General features: G+C 34.1%; 1 protein-coding gene across 1 annotated transcript in view; it reads right to left on the minus strand.

Moving 5' to 3' along the window:
- Nucleotides 1-18,401, minus strand: part of LOC140146249 (uncharacterized) — a 200,228-nt gene that overhangs the window by 19,443 nt on the left and 162,384 nt on the right. The window contains exon 4 of the mRNA XM_072168031.1: nt 14,941-15,030. Within this exon, the coding sequence (XP_072024132.1) occupies nt 14,941-15,030 (90 nt within the window). The remainder of the gene's footprint in view (nt 1-14,940; nt 15,031-18,401) is intronic.

The raw sequence follows: 18,401 nt of genomic DNA on the forward strand, positions 1-18,401 counted from the left end.
CTGTAGGGGCCATTTTGCCCCAACTTCCCACCCAATTCCGTCCCTATTTGTTGATTTGTTGTCCCATCTTTAGTCATTTCAAGGATAGGCTGCTTTACTCTTTGCCATCTCCATTTTATTCCAGATGAAATCCATACACCCTCTATGGAAGACATGACCTTAATTTCACACACAGGGGGTGTTAAGCTCAAATGAAGTCACCCATTCAGGTAACCCCATTTGAAATTCACACTGCCTGTGTGGAAAATTAAGGTTGTGTCTTCAATAGGTGGTGTATGGGTTTCAAGTTCAACTGGAATAACCCATTTTTACACCGACTTGTCCCAATAATGAATTTACCACCAAAACCCATCTTTCTGCCCCTCATTTTAAAAATCTAGTGGCATACTCACTTCTAAATATTGTGAGCCAATCAATATATGGCACAGGGAGTTATGTTCAGGGGTTCTCAAATTACATTTTAACAGGGGTGTGCCGCTGGAGCTCTGAAACCCCTACCCATATTTATGGATTATTTTTACCTAAAAAAGGCTTATTTGACAGTTTTTGACCAATTTTTCTCAAATCTGTACCCACGTTTAGGGATTTTTTTCCTCAAATCGGGACCCATGATTGATTTTCTACCTAAAAACGTCTGATTTGACAGTTTTTGACAAATTTTCCTGAAATCAGGACCCATGTTTTTGGCTTCTTTCTCGCCAAAAAAGTAAGCCCATTAGAGCAGTGCATCCCTGTATACCTTTTTTTACGTGAGTAGCCTTCCCCGCATAAGTACCATATTTGGTGTAATCAGCACCCACTGCATACCAGTCAAATTTTTAAAGGGGCAGCAAAACCATAAACTTTCCTGCTAACAAGCTACTAAAATGATTTTACTGCAAAAAATTGCAATTTTAAATGCATCTGTATTACTAAATTCCATCAAATATCTAAATAAATTTACAATCTAACCTTTGGCTTAGGATTATGATGATTTGACTTCAGATACATTTTTTAATGTTTATGTAAATTCAAAATTTATACCTTATTTTCATTGTTTAATAAGTGTCCCCTGAAACTGATTGATTTAAGCACCAGAGGCACTAATTAGATGGAATGAACTTAGCTAAAACTACACTCTAAATAAAAAATAGTAAAATTACTTTATGTTGAGTAAAAAGGAACAGAGCAACAAAATGAGTCAAATGGAACTCAAAATTGATTAAAAATTTGTACAATTTAATCAACATTGGGCTATTCCAGATAAAACATGCACCCCCCCTATAGAGGGCAAAATTCCAAAGCATACTTGAGGAAGAAACCTGGATTTCCGGCCCTGTTTAGTGCATGTAAAATCTGGAAATCCATGGAGGGGTACAGAGGGTTTTTTTAAATTGTCAAAAAAAAGTTGGAATTTTCAATTGACTTACCAAAAAAAATCTGGAATTCAATCTCCCTCTATAGAGGGTTTCTAAAAATACCCAAATAAAAAGTTGGAATTTTTCAATTGACTAGCAAAAAAGTCTGGAATTCCATGGAGGGGTATTAGAGGGTTTTTAAAAATTTAGGTTCTATAGACCTTTTCATATCAAAGTTTTCCGAAGTGATGACCCAGTTTTACGCAGTTCTTGGGCGCGCACTTACGCCAGTTGTGCGTTGCGTCAATGCATGCAGTTGAGGAGGAGCGTTTATGTGTATTTACGCGGACGTGTAAAGGTCTATTCATTCATCAATCATCTGTTCCCTTTTTACTCAAGAGGGGGCACCCCCAAATCACTCCATGTTTTATGTACAAAATGAAAATGCAGTTAAAATATTCCACCGCTTCTTTGAACTTGTTGTGGCTTTATTTTCTAAATGTGAGTCAAACGGTGCACATTTTCAGCAGATTTGTTTCCAACAAGTGTCTATGAAGAAATCTGAGAAAAAGTCCCAATTTTTTATTCCAGAGACAAAGTTTTGGCGTGAATTTCAAAAAACGTCCGGTTTCAAAAATTGAGTGATTTTTTAGGCTTAAATTAGCAGCTTTTTTCTTTGTGGCAAAATAGCAAAAAAAAGTTGGTGGTTAGCAATATATACTGTTAAAAGAATAATATTCTACACATGATCAGCTTTAATTTGATATCAAGCTTTATAGGTTAAAATATGTTTTTCAATTGCCAAAACGTGATTCAAAAGTGCATCTTTCCCTGCGTATTTCAATAACACATTTAATGGTGGTGCGCTCTCTCAACATTGAGTAATTTATATTTAGAGTGTAAATGATTTTGATATTTTTAGCAGAGACAAGGGAATGCAATTGTTTGCGTAATGTCTAACATCTATTCTTGGTTTTTTTCAAGCAAGGTCATTTAAAAAAGAACACAGGATAAGCTTATTGATCAATCTTTTAACTCCCTGAACACTATTGGTCATCTAACAGCATTTCTGATTGGTTGATAACTTGAAATGCTCATTTCAATTGCCAATTATGACTAGGCTTTAAACTGTTTATGGTCAAACTTGCATTTGCAGATTATCTTATTAATACCCTCCTTGATTGGTTCAAAATTGGACGCAATATTCATTTTGGCCAATCGGCAGGTAGTTCTCATGGGGTTAATTTATTCTAAGGAATTAATACCACAGATTTAAGATTGAAAATCTCTTGATCACCATCTTGATTATTCCAAATATTGATTTTTTCTAATTCTAATATTAATAATATTATGTATGAGGAATGATAGTGAATACAAAGGGACATTTTGCTAAAATATGTGGTATTTTAAAATGGATGAATTTCGAGCATCGCGTGAGAATTGATGTGTATGTCCTTGCTTTGGTAAAATGATTTGATTTAAAAATGCCGATTTATGCAATTGATCAATAAGTGTTGGTTAGAGCTGGCTGAATAGTGCCCACTAGAGACATTCCGAGACAAAAGGTAAAAGGTGACTAGTCTGATTTTATTTTTTCAAAAAGGTCTCACTTTTCTCAAAATGTATTTTATATCTTACAACATGGAGGCCTATCAGAGAAACAATTTGATTCTAGGTTTTGAGTAAAATTGCCTCGAAACAAAGGTGCATCACAATCAGAGCCTTATATAGTCAGAGGGGCGTGATGCACCCCATGCCAATCCTAAAAGGGTCAGCATTTTTATGTAAAAAAAATGGAAGATTTGCCTTATTTGGAAGAAACATTTCACAAAAGGTCAACTTTTTAGGTAAAACATTGAAATCTGCCCTTCCTTTAAGCAAAATATTCACACAAAAATTGATTTGCATTAGAAAGTGTTTTATACAAAACAGCTTACCTTTGTATCTTTTTATATTGTTGAGGATACATTTTGACATCTGGTCTTAGGAAGAGGATATTCTTGTGGACTATCTTTCTTAATGTAAAAGAGTGAAAAACTCACTCTCAAAAATAGTGGGAAGAGCGCAAATCACTCTAAAAGAATGAAAATCACCCTAAAACACTGAAAACCATCCCTAAAAGAGTGAAATTCACCCCTAAAAGACTGTATACCACTCATAAAAGAGTGAAAACCACTCCTAAAAAACTGGACACTACTTTTTAAAGGTATGCTACAAGGGACATTATACTTGAAAAAGAGTAATGTACCTTATAGGAGTGGTTTTCACTCTTTTAGGGTGATTATCACTCTTCTCACTCTTTTGGAGAGTGAGTTTTTCACCTCTTTTTATCATTATGGACATAATCCACTTCCTGAGATCAAATGTTAAAATGTGTCGTCTGATACATCACCAATAAAAAAATAGAGGATAAACAATTTGCAAATTAAAATACAGAATAGCACAAGAGGTATTCATCATAAAAAGCAAAATGAACATCGAAGTGAGAAGGGAAGAAAAAAAAAATCATGACATTCAAATTTTTAATATAATTCCATTGATCTAGAAATTAGACACCCCACCACACTTCTTTACCACACAATGAATCTTCATTTTCTATGGACATACCGTACACCTTATTATGAAAAATAAAATTTGTGATTGCACTGTTCATGCCGGTGAGTGGTGACATAATTTTCTTACTCTTAGAATGATTTAACCGACCCATTTTCCTCAGTTTTTTTGACATTTTTCATCAAAACATGCCTGTCACTTTACTTAGTAGAATATTATCCAAATATCATTACTCAGTCATCTGCTATATAAAAACATAGTATTGATCATATAACACTGATAAAATCTACCTGGATAATGTCTAAGAGTACAAACATGCCTAGTATTGGTTCAATAAGTTGGTATTTTTTATTTTCCCCATCAGCTATACATATCTATATATATATATCTCCTTCCCTCCTAACATGTATGCAGCAATCAGCTGCAAACTCAAGCAAAGTATCCAAAATATCAAAATAAAATAGAATTTCACATTTCCAACACCATCTTAGAACTCATTTGAATTACTACCAACATGCACAATCATTGATCCGTATGTTCTTGAATACAACCTCCAAATCTACGAATAAATGTTTGAATTTTGAGATTTTTTATAATATATAGCCACATAACACCGTATATTATATGATATCCGTCAACAACAACCTGTGCCTTTAGCCTGTGAGCGCAGGTCGCATATGAACAAATACAATTAGCGGCTCTGCCCCGGCAGAATGCGAGCTGTGTTATCATTGCTGTCTATCATGCATACCATCTTGCGCACATTTTGACGGATTTTATCCCAACTGTACACCGGTTTGCTTTCATAGAGAAAGGACATGTTTAATGTGTATATGGGTACATATTTATACTTTTGTGTGTATTTTACTCGTATTTCATGTTATAACTTTTAGTATTTGCTTTTATTTCAGTCAAGACCAGAGTAGCAAAAATGTGATTTCAAACTTAAAGCTCAAAAGACACTATCAGTAATTTCCTAAATCATGAAATCTAGAATAATCATTTTAAAAAAAATCAGAATTTTAAAGGTATGTGACCTGATTGACAGCCTCATCCCCAACTTTACCCTATCAAAATAAAGATTATGGTATCAGGCGAAAGCTCATATTTTTCTCATTAACATATTGAAATTAGACATTCCAAATCTGTATATTTGCGAAGAAATCATCAAAAAACTGTTGAATTAGTCTCAAATGTGGTATACCATATTTTGACTAATTCAGCAGTTTTTTGATGATATCTTCTGAAATACACCAACTTGGAACTCCTAATTTCAGTATGTTATTGAGGAAAACAGGATCTTTCATTTGATATCTATTTATTACATGATCATGATGATTATCATTAATAAAAACACTGTAGACTACGAGTTTTACGCTGTATTAAATGTCAGTAATTCCATGAAGAATTAGTCACATTTACAATGAACATTTACATGATCTTTTTGCATGAATGCTTGAAAGGGACAACAGTTTATGTTATACAAAAGTTTTAAAGAATTTGATTTTCCAAATATATCAGGTCACCTTCCTTTAAGTCCGCTAACATATGTGACCATCCAGCACAACTGAGCCCTGAAGTCGCCAATCATCATTTTTGAGATATTCAACCAAAATATTCTGCTTAAAATTAGCTTTAAAATGATGTATATCATGTCTATAGTACTTGACATTTAAGTAGTGAAAAATCAATAAAACAGTCAATAAATCCTTTGTTTCCTATTGTTTATTGTTAAGTGATGGAAAGATAAAGTTACATTGTAGTCAATGTTGGTAGTGTCTATCCAAATGGACATCATTGGGCTATTCCAGTTGAAATCCACACTACCCCTGTGGAAGATTTTGGAAATGTCTTCCACAAGGGGAGTATGTTTTTCAAATGTAATTGGTCTGGGTTAATCATTTTGAAACCCTGTATTATAGCTTTACCTATCATCCACAACTGGAGTGAGTATTTCAAATGGAAGTTACCCAACTGTCTATTCTACTTGAAAATCATACTCCCTCTGTGGAAGAATTTAGCAAAATCTTCCACAGGGGTAGTGTGGATTTTAGATGGAATAGCCCAATACATGTGATGTAATGGAGCTTCATATTTGTCAATGCTGTTTTTCTTCCTTTTTCTGACAATTTTTTCATACGAACACAATATATAATGACAATTTTAGGGACATATTCTTCACTTTGACGCTATCCCAACAATTTTTTGTTTTGATATTGTTACACTTTTGTGGTGACCATTGACAGAGTCTTTAATCTTTTAAGAAAGACCAGTGGGATGGTAGGAGCCATACTTGTCCATTTGCACTATTTTGCAGCCATTCATACTTCCATAATTTAAAAAAATTCCTCATTATGTTTATCTTTTTCTCCTTCCTGAACAAATCTTTGATAACAAAATAATGTTGCAGTCATCCTCTGTCCACAAAACCTCCTGTCAAAAAAATGTAAGTTCCAATACTTGACTTTTATCATTTTTTCACTACTTTGTAGTACCTGCCACTGGATGAATTGGTTAAAGGCAAGTAGGTTGCAAGTAGTATCACTATGGACCACAATGGCCTCATTCCAGTGGCATAGTTCAACAACCTCAATTAAACAATCATAGTGCACAATTTGACCTCAAGTTGCAGAGTATGAGTTTTTGTACTCAAATTTTCAAAGGTCATTCAATGAATGTACAAATGTATTGGGGTTAAAGAACTGTACCTTGATAGATGAGCATGTTGTGGATCCTAGTGTATACAATGCAACATATAACACAATTTCCATTTAAAATCCACACTACCCCTGTGGAAGATTTAGCTAAAGTCTTCCACAGTGGGAGTATGCATTTCAAGTAGAATAGACAGTCAGGTAACTTCCATTTGAAATACTCACACCAGTTGGGGCAGATATACACCAATCCGACTAGGCCATTCCTGCGGTGTCCCCGACGTAAAACTGCGGTGTCCCAAGGTCGGGGGTTCAATCAATTACTTGTTAGTGTGCTATACAGAATTGTACACAACAGTAATTTTCAATACACGACCATGAATTGATTGAACAAATTAAATCTCCCGCACTGGTACAATTGTGGTTCCGTCAATAGAGGGCCAAATACAGTAAACGCTTCTCGGATTGGTGTATAGGTAATTCTTAAACACTTGAGAATGTTCCTGCAATCTTATTGGTTCTTACCCTTGTGATATGACACGATATCACACGGGTCAGCGTGTGTGCATCGACGCGATACGGGTGTATCGCTTTTTGAACCAATGGGAGGCGCACTGCAACAACAGGACTGATCGATTTTAAGCCCTAGGTAATTCCTTGTAAAATGTAGAATTTAATTTGATTAAAATATGTAATACTTATGATATTTTTATTATTTTGAATTGAAGTCTTTAAGAATGAGAATAAAGGTATTGTTTTTATAACACGGACGACATCATTATATTTAGCGTAAAACAACTCGGCTCCGCCTCGTTATTTTACTTATTTTTTTTTTCTGGTAGAAGCTAAATGACCCTTAAAAAATCACACAAAGTTCAAAAAATCTAAAAAAAATGTGAATAATTTTTGTAAACATATATTGAAAATTTTCTGATTTTTTTTTTCAAACAAATTCAGTCAAAATTGACCTAGTTAGGCTAGATTATGGCTATTTTTACTTGCATAAAGCTTTAAAAATTCTTCAATGCAAAATCTGAGTTTGTCAGGCTCATTAAACAGGCTTTTCTCCCTTTTGTTATTTCCTTCTGAACTTCTTGAATTCAAATAACAATTTCACACCAAAATATGATAAATATATGTGCCACTCAATATCTTAAATTGATTACAAATATACAAATCAAGCTTGTCCAATTATTAGACACGCATAGAAATTGCCCATCTATGTAATTAAAAACTAATCCTAAACCCAGACTTCTATGAAATGAATTACTAATAAATAATATCTTCTGATTAAACATGATACCACATGCAATTAACAGGATTAAGTTTGTCAAACCCTGTCATCCAAATCAAAATTTCACTTTGTGGTTTTTATCGAAATGAAAAAAAAAAATCCTTGTAAGACACTGATTGAATATAATATATATATATATATATATATATATAGACTTGTCTGCTATAATATCCTCTTGAGTCGGAAGAGTCAAGGTGTCAATCAAAGCTATCGATCGGTCATCGTCGTTAACAAATCTTGTCGTTTCTTTTCCGTATCGGTGGTCAGTTTCTCCAGCCGACTGTAAAATCTGACGGTGAACTGATATTGATCTGTTCTGCCCTTAATACCACGTATGACACGCAAGGCGATAGGGGTTTGCATAGGCTACTGTTATGCGATGCAAGAATGAGTAGGCTAGCATGCATAGTCACAGATGTGGCATGATAACAATATGAGGAACGAAGGTAGGATTACGGTAATACAAACATGAAAGACCGTTGAGCGTGAACATGAACATAGTTTATGTAATGGTAATTCTAGATTTTTGGCAAATCAAATGCGTGGTATTTTTCTTACATACATGGGCAGTCATGGAATCATAATTTTATCCTAAGTATGGTCTGCATATTTGTATGGCTATGGTAACTGTTATGCTTGTTCTATGTACTTGTTAATGTAGGAAAGGAGAATAAATAAAAAAGGCCTGAAATCCCCCATTTTTACCTTTTATATTTTCCATAGAGCCTGATGATTGAGGGACGCATAAAGGTCAACGATCTGTCCGTTCTTCTGGTTGATAAACTAAGCCGTAGCCAGGGGTGCAACATGCCCTGCCCCCAAAATATGTCAATTTTTTTTTTTTTCAGTAAAAGGCATTGAAAAATTACAAAATGTATGGTTTTTTTGGAGAAAAAACATTGAAATAAGTCATTTTTTGAAGGAAAAATTCACTTAAAGACCACTTTTTAGCCTCCTGCAACCCTCCAAAATAAATCCTGGCTACAAGCCTGATAAACTGTATCATTATGTTTCTGTTTAACAGGTTAATAGATCCTAGAGAAGTAGGTGCAATGTGAATTAGGAAATAAAACCCCAATCCTGATATTTAAGTTAGCACTAAATTCTTGAAGGGATGAAGCACAAATTGTAAGCACTTTTAAATCTTAATAAATATTGTATAGAAAAACATTTGTGTCAAGTAACTTATTTTCTAATTGACGATTAGAATTATTAAAGCATTATTTCTCATCAGTGGCGCAGCCAGGGGGCAAAGGGCAGCTGCCCCCTGTGAGAAGTTCCCCTCTTGCCCCCGATGTTAGGGTGACATCCCGCTATCTCTAAGGTCCGCTATCTCTAAGGTTCTATGATCTTGAGCCTTTTATTTGCATTTTGATGCCACTGACATCCTGATAGTTGGTAAGAGCACTGGCCCAAAGGTTCCAGGTTCAAATCCTGTTCAAGGTTGATTAGTTTCCTTTCCTTTGCTGACTTGAGGGAATAAATAGATATTACAATATTAAGAAATAAACTTTGGTAAAAAAAACAACACATTTCTCTAAAACTTTTGTGCTTTCTCCATGGGCTCTAGCACAACAACTTTTGCTCTAAAAAGTTACTGAATGTTTTATAATGTTGCCTATATAACACTGCGCCACTGCCATGCTGATTAAGGCACACACACATGTCCCATGACTGCCCATGAATATCCCATCATGTACAGGGTTATGTTGAGCAGCGTGGCGGGGAGACATTACGTGGTAAAATATGCCAGAATAAAATGAGATGTCATTCAATCTTCTTACATATGACTACTTGCATTGATTTTGATGTTGTTCTTTTCCGCCATACACTTCCAATAGTGAGGTCCATTATTCAACAAGCCAACAAGTAAAAAAGTGCTTGTATGTTTTCCCCACGGTTGTTTGACGTGATCATTCATTAATTTTTCTAACAAAACTGAACATTATATAATTTTGAATTTTAGACCTGGACAATACCAACAGCTATCATACTACTATAAATATATAATTGTAACATAATGTTGCCTTTCTTTATCAAATATTTCACCTTTTTCTGCCTTTTTGAATTAATTTTTATTCAATACATGTGCAAATTGTAGGTGCTATTTACATATATTATAAATTTAAATTTAATTTAACTCAATAATATGACTTATTCCTTTCATTTTATGATAAAAAATGTTTAGAAAATGTCCTTTTGTTACTCATATTCTGATTTGTCATTATACAAGTGTCTATCCCTTGTAAAGATGCAAACAAGATTTAAGATTAACAGCGCCACCAGTGTTCAACTTTGCTTAAAAGTGAATAGTTCTACATGCCATTAAACAACTGTGTCCCACTGCCTGTTCACAAAAATGTTCAGAAATAAAAATTTTAAGAAAAAGATTCATTAAATCAAATAATTTTGTTATATCATGTTGGCCACATATTACAGTAACATTTAGCAAATAGAATATAATGTTATGTTTACATCTGTACTCTTACAAAGGTCTAGTCTAATTTGATCTCACTAGCGTCTAAGATCTTATTAGGTATCTATATAGTCAAATATGACACAAATAGTGTCAAATTTGACATGATTTTTGATCAAATTTTATCTTTTTTTACTCAGAATCTACTTAAACTTTTAAGTGTGTGATATAGGTATGGGTACATATCCCATGTGTAAAGACAATACAGAATTACCAAAGTGGTAGTCACATTGTCACACACGCTTTTAAGTTTTCAACTTTCAACTAATTTCAACATCCTTCATGTAATTATTTCGTGTAAGCTAATCCTAACCCTAACCCTAATACTAACCCTAACCCTAATCATAACCATAATCCTAACCCTAATCCTAACCCTAATCCAAACCTTAAACTAACCCTAACCTTAACCCTAACCCTAATTTTGTTTTAAATTACATGAAGGAATAACCATGTATTGATTCTCATCCTTTTTGTCATTATTTTGATGATATCAAACAGATGAATTTTACTAGCCTCACTATGTAGAGCCTTTTAAACACACTTTATCCAGATAACAGCTAAAACCCAGTGCCCCTCTAATCCCTATTCCAGAAAAATACACTAATTTTTTGGAATATAAAAAAATATTATCCTGTTTTGCCAAATGAAACATCGCTAAATCTTTTAGTTAGTTCTTACTGGCAATAAAAGTCAAATTTTAATATTTGTGCAATTTGAGGGAAAATAATGCACTTTTGCATGTTTTCTTACAATTATAGTCACAAACTTCTAAGACTTAGCACAAGACTACACACTCAAAATTATGAATATAAGCTAAGAGATAGCTCAAAATGTTAATATTTTTTGGTATTTTAGATAACTGGTTATGAAAAAGTCTAGAAAATGTGTTTTCCAAAAATTAGAATGCATAACCAATCAGGGATGTAAATTTTAAATGGTGTTACCTGAATGGTAAAATCGAAAAATTAAAATTTATAAAATTAAACAACTTGAAAAATAAAGTAAATTAAACAGCTTGAAAAATAAAGTAATATTATATTATAAATAATAATGTAATATTATATTATATACAGTGAAGTGTCATCATAATTTCGCACCTAATGTCGTCATGAAATGATATAACTCATAGACACTATACTGGTCCAGGTTGATGAGATTCTGATGGTTTTAAAAAACTATGTCAAATTTGGCAGCTGTACTATATCATCACATTTTTTCTGCTGCAGTTTGTATCGTCTAAATTTTCTTTTTCACACTCTCATCAAACCAATATCATTTGTGCTTTTTACCTGCAGTCTCTCAAAACATGACTCAATTTTCTCTAAAAATTTTTTCATGCGCAATGCAAGAGCCGCTATATCAGTAAATAGACATATTCATACTCAGTTGAAAATATTTTCTTATTATGCTTAATATTGTCATAATAAGACACAATTTTTGATTTTTTTGCATAATTTTTAAAATACATTTTGATCAAATCTATTCGTCGTCTGCTCACGAGCAGACGATGATTTTCGCACGTAGCAGGTTAAAGGTGCAAGAAACCCAGGAGTGACCGACATGCCAAGTGTCAAACTATGTCGTGTGTAATCATTTTGCGCCATGCCTGGGTGGCTTACGCGGCCGTTGGCTTCTTTGTCGCGTTGTCATGTCATAGTCGCGTAAGTCGGGCTTCTCCCTCATGGCAACACCTCTAATTTGTTTCATGCTCTGTTGCTAAAAGTCAACGTTGAAAAATCTGTGCCTTCAAAATGTGAGCTGAAAGTGACAACATCTCTTGGCAGTGAGTCAAATCATACAAAGCTGCCTTATGAAATCCCCAACAAATTAAGCTGATCAAGTTAAAAAAAAACCTTTCAAAATCCCTATAGATACACACCCTGAAGTCATACAACACTTAATAAAAACTCTATTAAACCATAAGCTACACCATAACCAGTCATTATTCCAAGTAAGCCAAGTCCAAACCAAATATGCCTTAAGGCAGCTCTTAAACTTCACATCCATTTCACACACTTTGTATATAGGAAGTGTAAATACATGGGAGCACTAAAGGCTTGTGCATATGTCACGATCAGAGTCATGATTTTCTAATAAATGCTCTAATAATGCTCAACCAAACACATGAGCAACTCGAGTTTGTAAAACACTGTACTGGATAGCCACTGCTTATATGGCAACAAAATAATACAAAGTGAAATTGCGCTCACTTCATTGAACATGGCAACACTTTTCCCTTTTCTTTCTCTCTCACTCTCCTTTCATTTTTTCCTCGTCAACCATTTGCAAACTGTCTAATTTACTATATTAAACAATCTCAATTTGACACTTTGTTCACTCTTTTTAAAAGAATCTACACACAAAATATGCATTAAAATGAGTACAAACATGCCTATGGTTCAACATACGTGTTTAAGTAGTATAATTTCAGAAAAAATAAACGTCAAAGTCTGGATGATTTGGTTTGATTACTGGGTGTAGAGAATTAAAAGCAAGCACTATATCTCCCCTCTTTCGCTTGCCTTAAGGCATCAAAACACTGGACTTGTCAAGCAAGAGGCTGCAGAGTGCTAAATGTTAACATTGATGCATGTTTTTTAGTAAGTATGCAACAGTATAAGAAAGAGGTGTAGTGTTTTACATGTACTGGGATATTCCAATTGAAATCCATACACCCCCTGTGGAAGACATGACTGTGATCTTCCACACAGGGAGTGTGAATTTCAAATGGAGTTACCTGAATGGATTACCCCATTTGTAATTCCCCCCCCCTGTGTTGGAGAGTATAAGGTCATGTCTTCCATAGGGGGAGTATAGATTTAAATTGGAATAGCCTAATTTGTTCCTGATTTCAAGATAGATTGAGGATTGGAAAGTTATATTATAAATGTATCTTTCAAAAGGGTCAAACTGCTGGATTTTGTAGCTGGAGTTAACTATGATCTTGATGATTAGGATGAATTGCAATTTGACATGCCTATTGTGGGATGTTCATTGTAATACCTTGTACAAGAACTTTTGAACATTTTTACTTGCAGACCAAAAGAACTTTTTATTTTGGCAAAGTCAGCAGGCCTATACATGCATATGTACATGTAGCCTATTATTCAAAGAACTATTAATTTTGATCAAAACAAAAGGCACTATATATGAATACTAGTAGCAATTAATCTCACTTACTATAATATGTATTCCAAGTAAAACGGCATTGTCTGAAGGAAACATTTTGATTTTCTAACCATGCATTGTGTTTTTGAGAACTAGTATAGCGATCAATCTTATTTAGTATAATATGTATTCCGAGTGAAAAAGAATTTTCTGAAGGAAACCTTTCGATTTTCTGACCATTATACATCATGTTTTAAGACATCTCAAAAATATCTTTTCCTTTGGTGTCTTATATTTTACCAAATTTTACAGTAAATTACGTTATTTAACTGAAAATACCAAAGATTTATTTTACTTATCGATTTAGAACACTGCTTTTATAAAGCCAATTGCTCAAGCAAATCACAGGACTCTTTTGGATAATTAGTAAGTTATACACTAGATATGAAAGATGGCAAAGATGAAATAATTGAGGAGGAACATGATCAAGCAAAATCATGGGGAATTTCCAGCGAATTGTAGTTCAACATATTGGCCCTTCAATGGAAATGGGCTAATCCAGAAAATAAGTGCACAGCCCCTGTAGAGGAGTAAATTTTCAATAAAAAAAAGCGTCTGGATTGCCATCTTTGCTTCATGAAAACGACTGCAATTCCAGTTGCCGATATTACTAGAAAAAGCTTAAGAATGAAATAAAATGTATAAACAATTATGTAATTGTCCGAAATGAGCCTCTCAAACTCTTTGTTGTTGGATTTTTTTTCATATTTAGACGCTTTGAATCCCGGGCTTTGAATGTCTGGATTTCCAGTAATCATAACTGGTCCAAAAGTCCAGAAATCCAAACTCCTCCATTTTCTAGAATGGCCCAATAAATATGAGTATGTTTGAACTTTTTATGAGCTAATGACCTAAATGATTTAATTTGATAAAAAGTATTTAAGTCTCTCAACGCAGGTGTCGACTGTAGAGGACAAGTTTTGAAAAAAATTCAAAAATTTCAGAATTGTAAATTTTCATGACCATATTTGGAATCAGCATGTAAAATGCATTAAAATGAGTATAAACAAGCCTAGTATTGGTTCAGTGGTTCTTAAGATAGCTCTTGATATTTTGAGAAAATATCTCAAAACTTGGACTTTTCATGTTGACGCCCATGGCTAGCACGGAGAGCATTAAGGTATATATGTACACTCTTCCTGTCAGATTATCTGTTTTTACACTTGAAAGCACTTTTTTATGTAAAATGAATCCCTTGTATTAACAAATATACATAAAATATCTTTTTAATTTATGATAAATCAAAATTCCCTGTTCAAAGCTAGTTGGATTAAAAATATATGCATATAATATGCAAATGAACCAGTATAGATTGCCATTTTATGGCTAAAATTCTGTTCCGAACTTAATTTTATTGATATGTGTGATAAGCATAGCAAACCAAATAATAACGAAAGTTTCAGCAGACAATGAATTATATGATGTTGTTAAATATTGAATAAAAATTAGCTAACTTACGTCAATTTTTACATCATGTTTTTTTAATTGTTCCAGCTGTTCAATTAGTTTGGCATTTATCTCGTCTTTCTCATCCAGAAATTTCTGTAGCTGTAAAGATAATAAAATATAAAAAGAGAATAGGATTATTCATTTTATTTAGACAAAATTGGTTTTTGTCCAATGTGATGTATATAGTTGACTCTATCCATGAAGATAACATTATGTATTCAATGCCTTTTACTATATAACATAACAAATATGTATCTTCAGTAGACATCACATAATAAGATATGCTATGTCCAGCATGTATCATATGTATAGGAGCCAAGTTGTATCTGGATCCACAGCAGTCAAATCTCAAACAATACAGTAGGTCAAGCCTATTCAATATGTTTGTTAAGGAAAGTTGATACCTATGCAACTTTTAAAACTACCTTTTTTACTTTTTTACATAATGAAACATTGTGACCAAATGTGATAATGTGGCGTTATAAAATTATATGCTATCTACTGAAGACAGCATATATTTGTTTGCTATCTACTGAAGACAGCATATATATGTTTGCTATCTACTGAAGACAGTACACATACAAAGCAGTGAAGAGAAAGAGTCTAAAAAATGCTGGGTTAACTTATGTTACCACACTTGCATTATCTGCTATCTACTGAAGACAGCATATATATGTTTGCTATAACTGAAGACAGCACACAAGCAAAGCAGTGAAGCGAATGGGTCAAAAAGCGTAGGGTTAACTTATTTGTTACGGCACTTGCATTATCTGCTATCTACTGAAGACAACATATATATGTTTGCTATCTACTGAAGACAGCACACAGGCAAAGCAGTGAAGAGAATGGGTCAAAAGCATAGGGTTAACTTATGCGTTACAACACTTGCAGTATCTGCTATCTACTGAAGACAGCATATACTTGTTTGCTATCTACTGAAGACAGCACACATGCAAAGCAGTGAAAAGAAAGAGCCAATAAGTGCAGATTTATATTATCTGTTATCTACTGAAGACATCATATATTTGTTTGCTTACTGAAGACAGCACACATATAAGCAGGCCCATAGCCAGGATTTTTGTGAGGGTGCTGATTTTGAAAAAGTGGACTTTTTTTCCCAAATTTGGACCTTTTTTGACCAGAAAAGTTTTAAAAAATCTGATTTTTTGGCACGCTACGCTCGCAAATTCTTAAATTTTGGGACATTTTGTATACTTTTGCAAATTTTTTTTTTTTTGGGGGGGTGCCCCACACCCTTGGCTACGGGCCTGCATATAAGGCAGCAAAGAGAAAGAGTCAATAAGTGCAGAGTTAACCTATATTTTACCATACTTATATGTGACCCATCACATCGAAACACGGCAGTTGTCGTCAAAAATGAACTTACAGGTTTCTTTTCCAGACTAAAGGACTGCTTTTAAGCTTTAAATGACACCTCATCCATTGATGTCGCATGTAGAATGTTGATTGTATGGGACAAATAGAATTCAAATTCCTTATTATTTCCTTTATTTTTCGGGGCACATTTTCTTTATTATCTTTAAATGTAGGTTTCCGACAACTGCCGCATTTCGATGTGATGGGTCACATATTATCTGTTATCTACTAAAGACAGCATAAATTTGGGAGATATCTACTGAAGACAGTACACATAAAAACCAGTGAAGAGAAAAGGTCTAAAAGTGTATGGTTAACTTATGTTACCACACTTGCATTATCTGCTATCTACTGTAGACAGCATATATTGTTTTGCTATCTACTGAAGACAGTACACATACAAAGCAGTGAAGAGAAAGTGTCAAAATCTTTGCAGGACACATACATTGGCCATGCACTGTGCATCCATTTGGATGCATGGTGCATCTGTTTGGATGCACAGTGCTCAAAGCTTAACAGGACCCCTAACATGTTTTCCTAAGGGAGTGTGTAGTTTTCAACTGAAATAACCCATCCCCATAGCATCAGTAGAAGGCAATTATAGTGACAGTATGTGACAATGCAATATATAGTTACATACAACCTTCTAGAAGTCTGACAATAATGCAAAACTAAAACAATCAATTGTATATTACCACAAATTGGTATTCCAACTGACCACAGACTAATAATACCATTAAATCAACGATGATGTCCATTAAGGCAATTCAACCAGATAAACGACTTTTGTTGAGCTCCGTCCATTATTAAAGACGACCAATACTTCTTTTATTCTATTCTTAATAAGTACACAGATAATCAAGACCGAAGGGAAATCAAGCGTATAATCAAGCCAAATAATAGAGTGACACACATGTTATTTTAAACTGGATTGATCTGGATGGAATTTAATCCAGATCTTTTGTATTACATAACTAAAACTTTTTGTGACCGATTTTGTGACTTCTATTCGCCGTCGTAGTGTGACATCAAAATTGATCATTGCCAGGTCAACTGGTTCATAATATCTGTGTCCGGAACCACAATGAAAATGATCACCACACAAAGGCAATGGTTGCTAACAGTGGTTGCTAAACTAAGCGTGACTGAACCAGTAACTATAAGGTATGATGTATTTACAATGTCGCCATATTGTTAGGTTCCAAACTTATTACATAGAGCCCAGTGAAGTGCTATGCATGAAATATCTCAAAATCATTGTGGAAAAACAAAACATCTTATACCAATTTAGTCCCTGTATGCCATATCAGTGGCGTGTCGGGGGGCTTTGGGGCACTTTGTTAAAAATCATGTAAAATCAGCTGTTTTTTGGCGATTTTAGCCACACCACATAATTGAATAGCCCTCAAAGCTGGACTGATCTGGGTTAAAAGGTATTGTTCAGATATTATGATTTGGGTATAGCTTTGAAACTTACCTATAAACTGGATTAATTTGAGTTGAATGGAATTGTGCAGATAGCCCTAATAATATCGTCAGTGGTATAGCATTGTCAACTGGTCACTATCAGAGGGGGTCAGTCATGATGAGTTTATAGTCTGGACATCAAACTGATTTCATTAATTGGGTATGTCTTTGAAATTTCCCTATAAACTGGATAATTGATTTAGATTAAAAGATATTGCGCAGATAGCCCTAATAATATCATCAGCGGTATAGCATTGCCAACTTGTCACTATCGGAGGGGGGGGGGTCAGTCATGATGAGTTCATAATCTGGACATAAAACTGATATCATGAGTATGTCTTTGAAACTAAACTGGATTAATGTGGGTTCAAAGATATTGTGCAGATAGCCCTAATAATATCATCAGTGGTATCATATTGTCAACTTGTCACTATCAGAGGGGGTCAGTCATGATGGGTTTACAGTCTGGACACAAATGACATCATGATACGGGATACTTTGTGACAGTGTGTCAATGGCTGACCGTCTTATAGGAGTAGCGGGTAACAGCGGGCAAATGGCTTTACAATGTGTCTGCCATATCTCTAGGCTGACTGATGGTTCAATTATTGTAAAATGCCTCACTT

This window comes from Amphiura filiformis, chromosome 2 (genome assembly GCF_039555335.1).
Source record: "Amphiura filiformis chromosome 2, Afil_fr2py, whole genome shotgun sequence".
NCBI classification, from domain to species: domain Eukaryota; kingdom Metazoa; phylum Echinodermata; class Ophiuroidea; order Amphilepidida; family Amphiuridae; genus Amphiura; species Amphiura filiformis.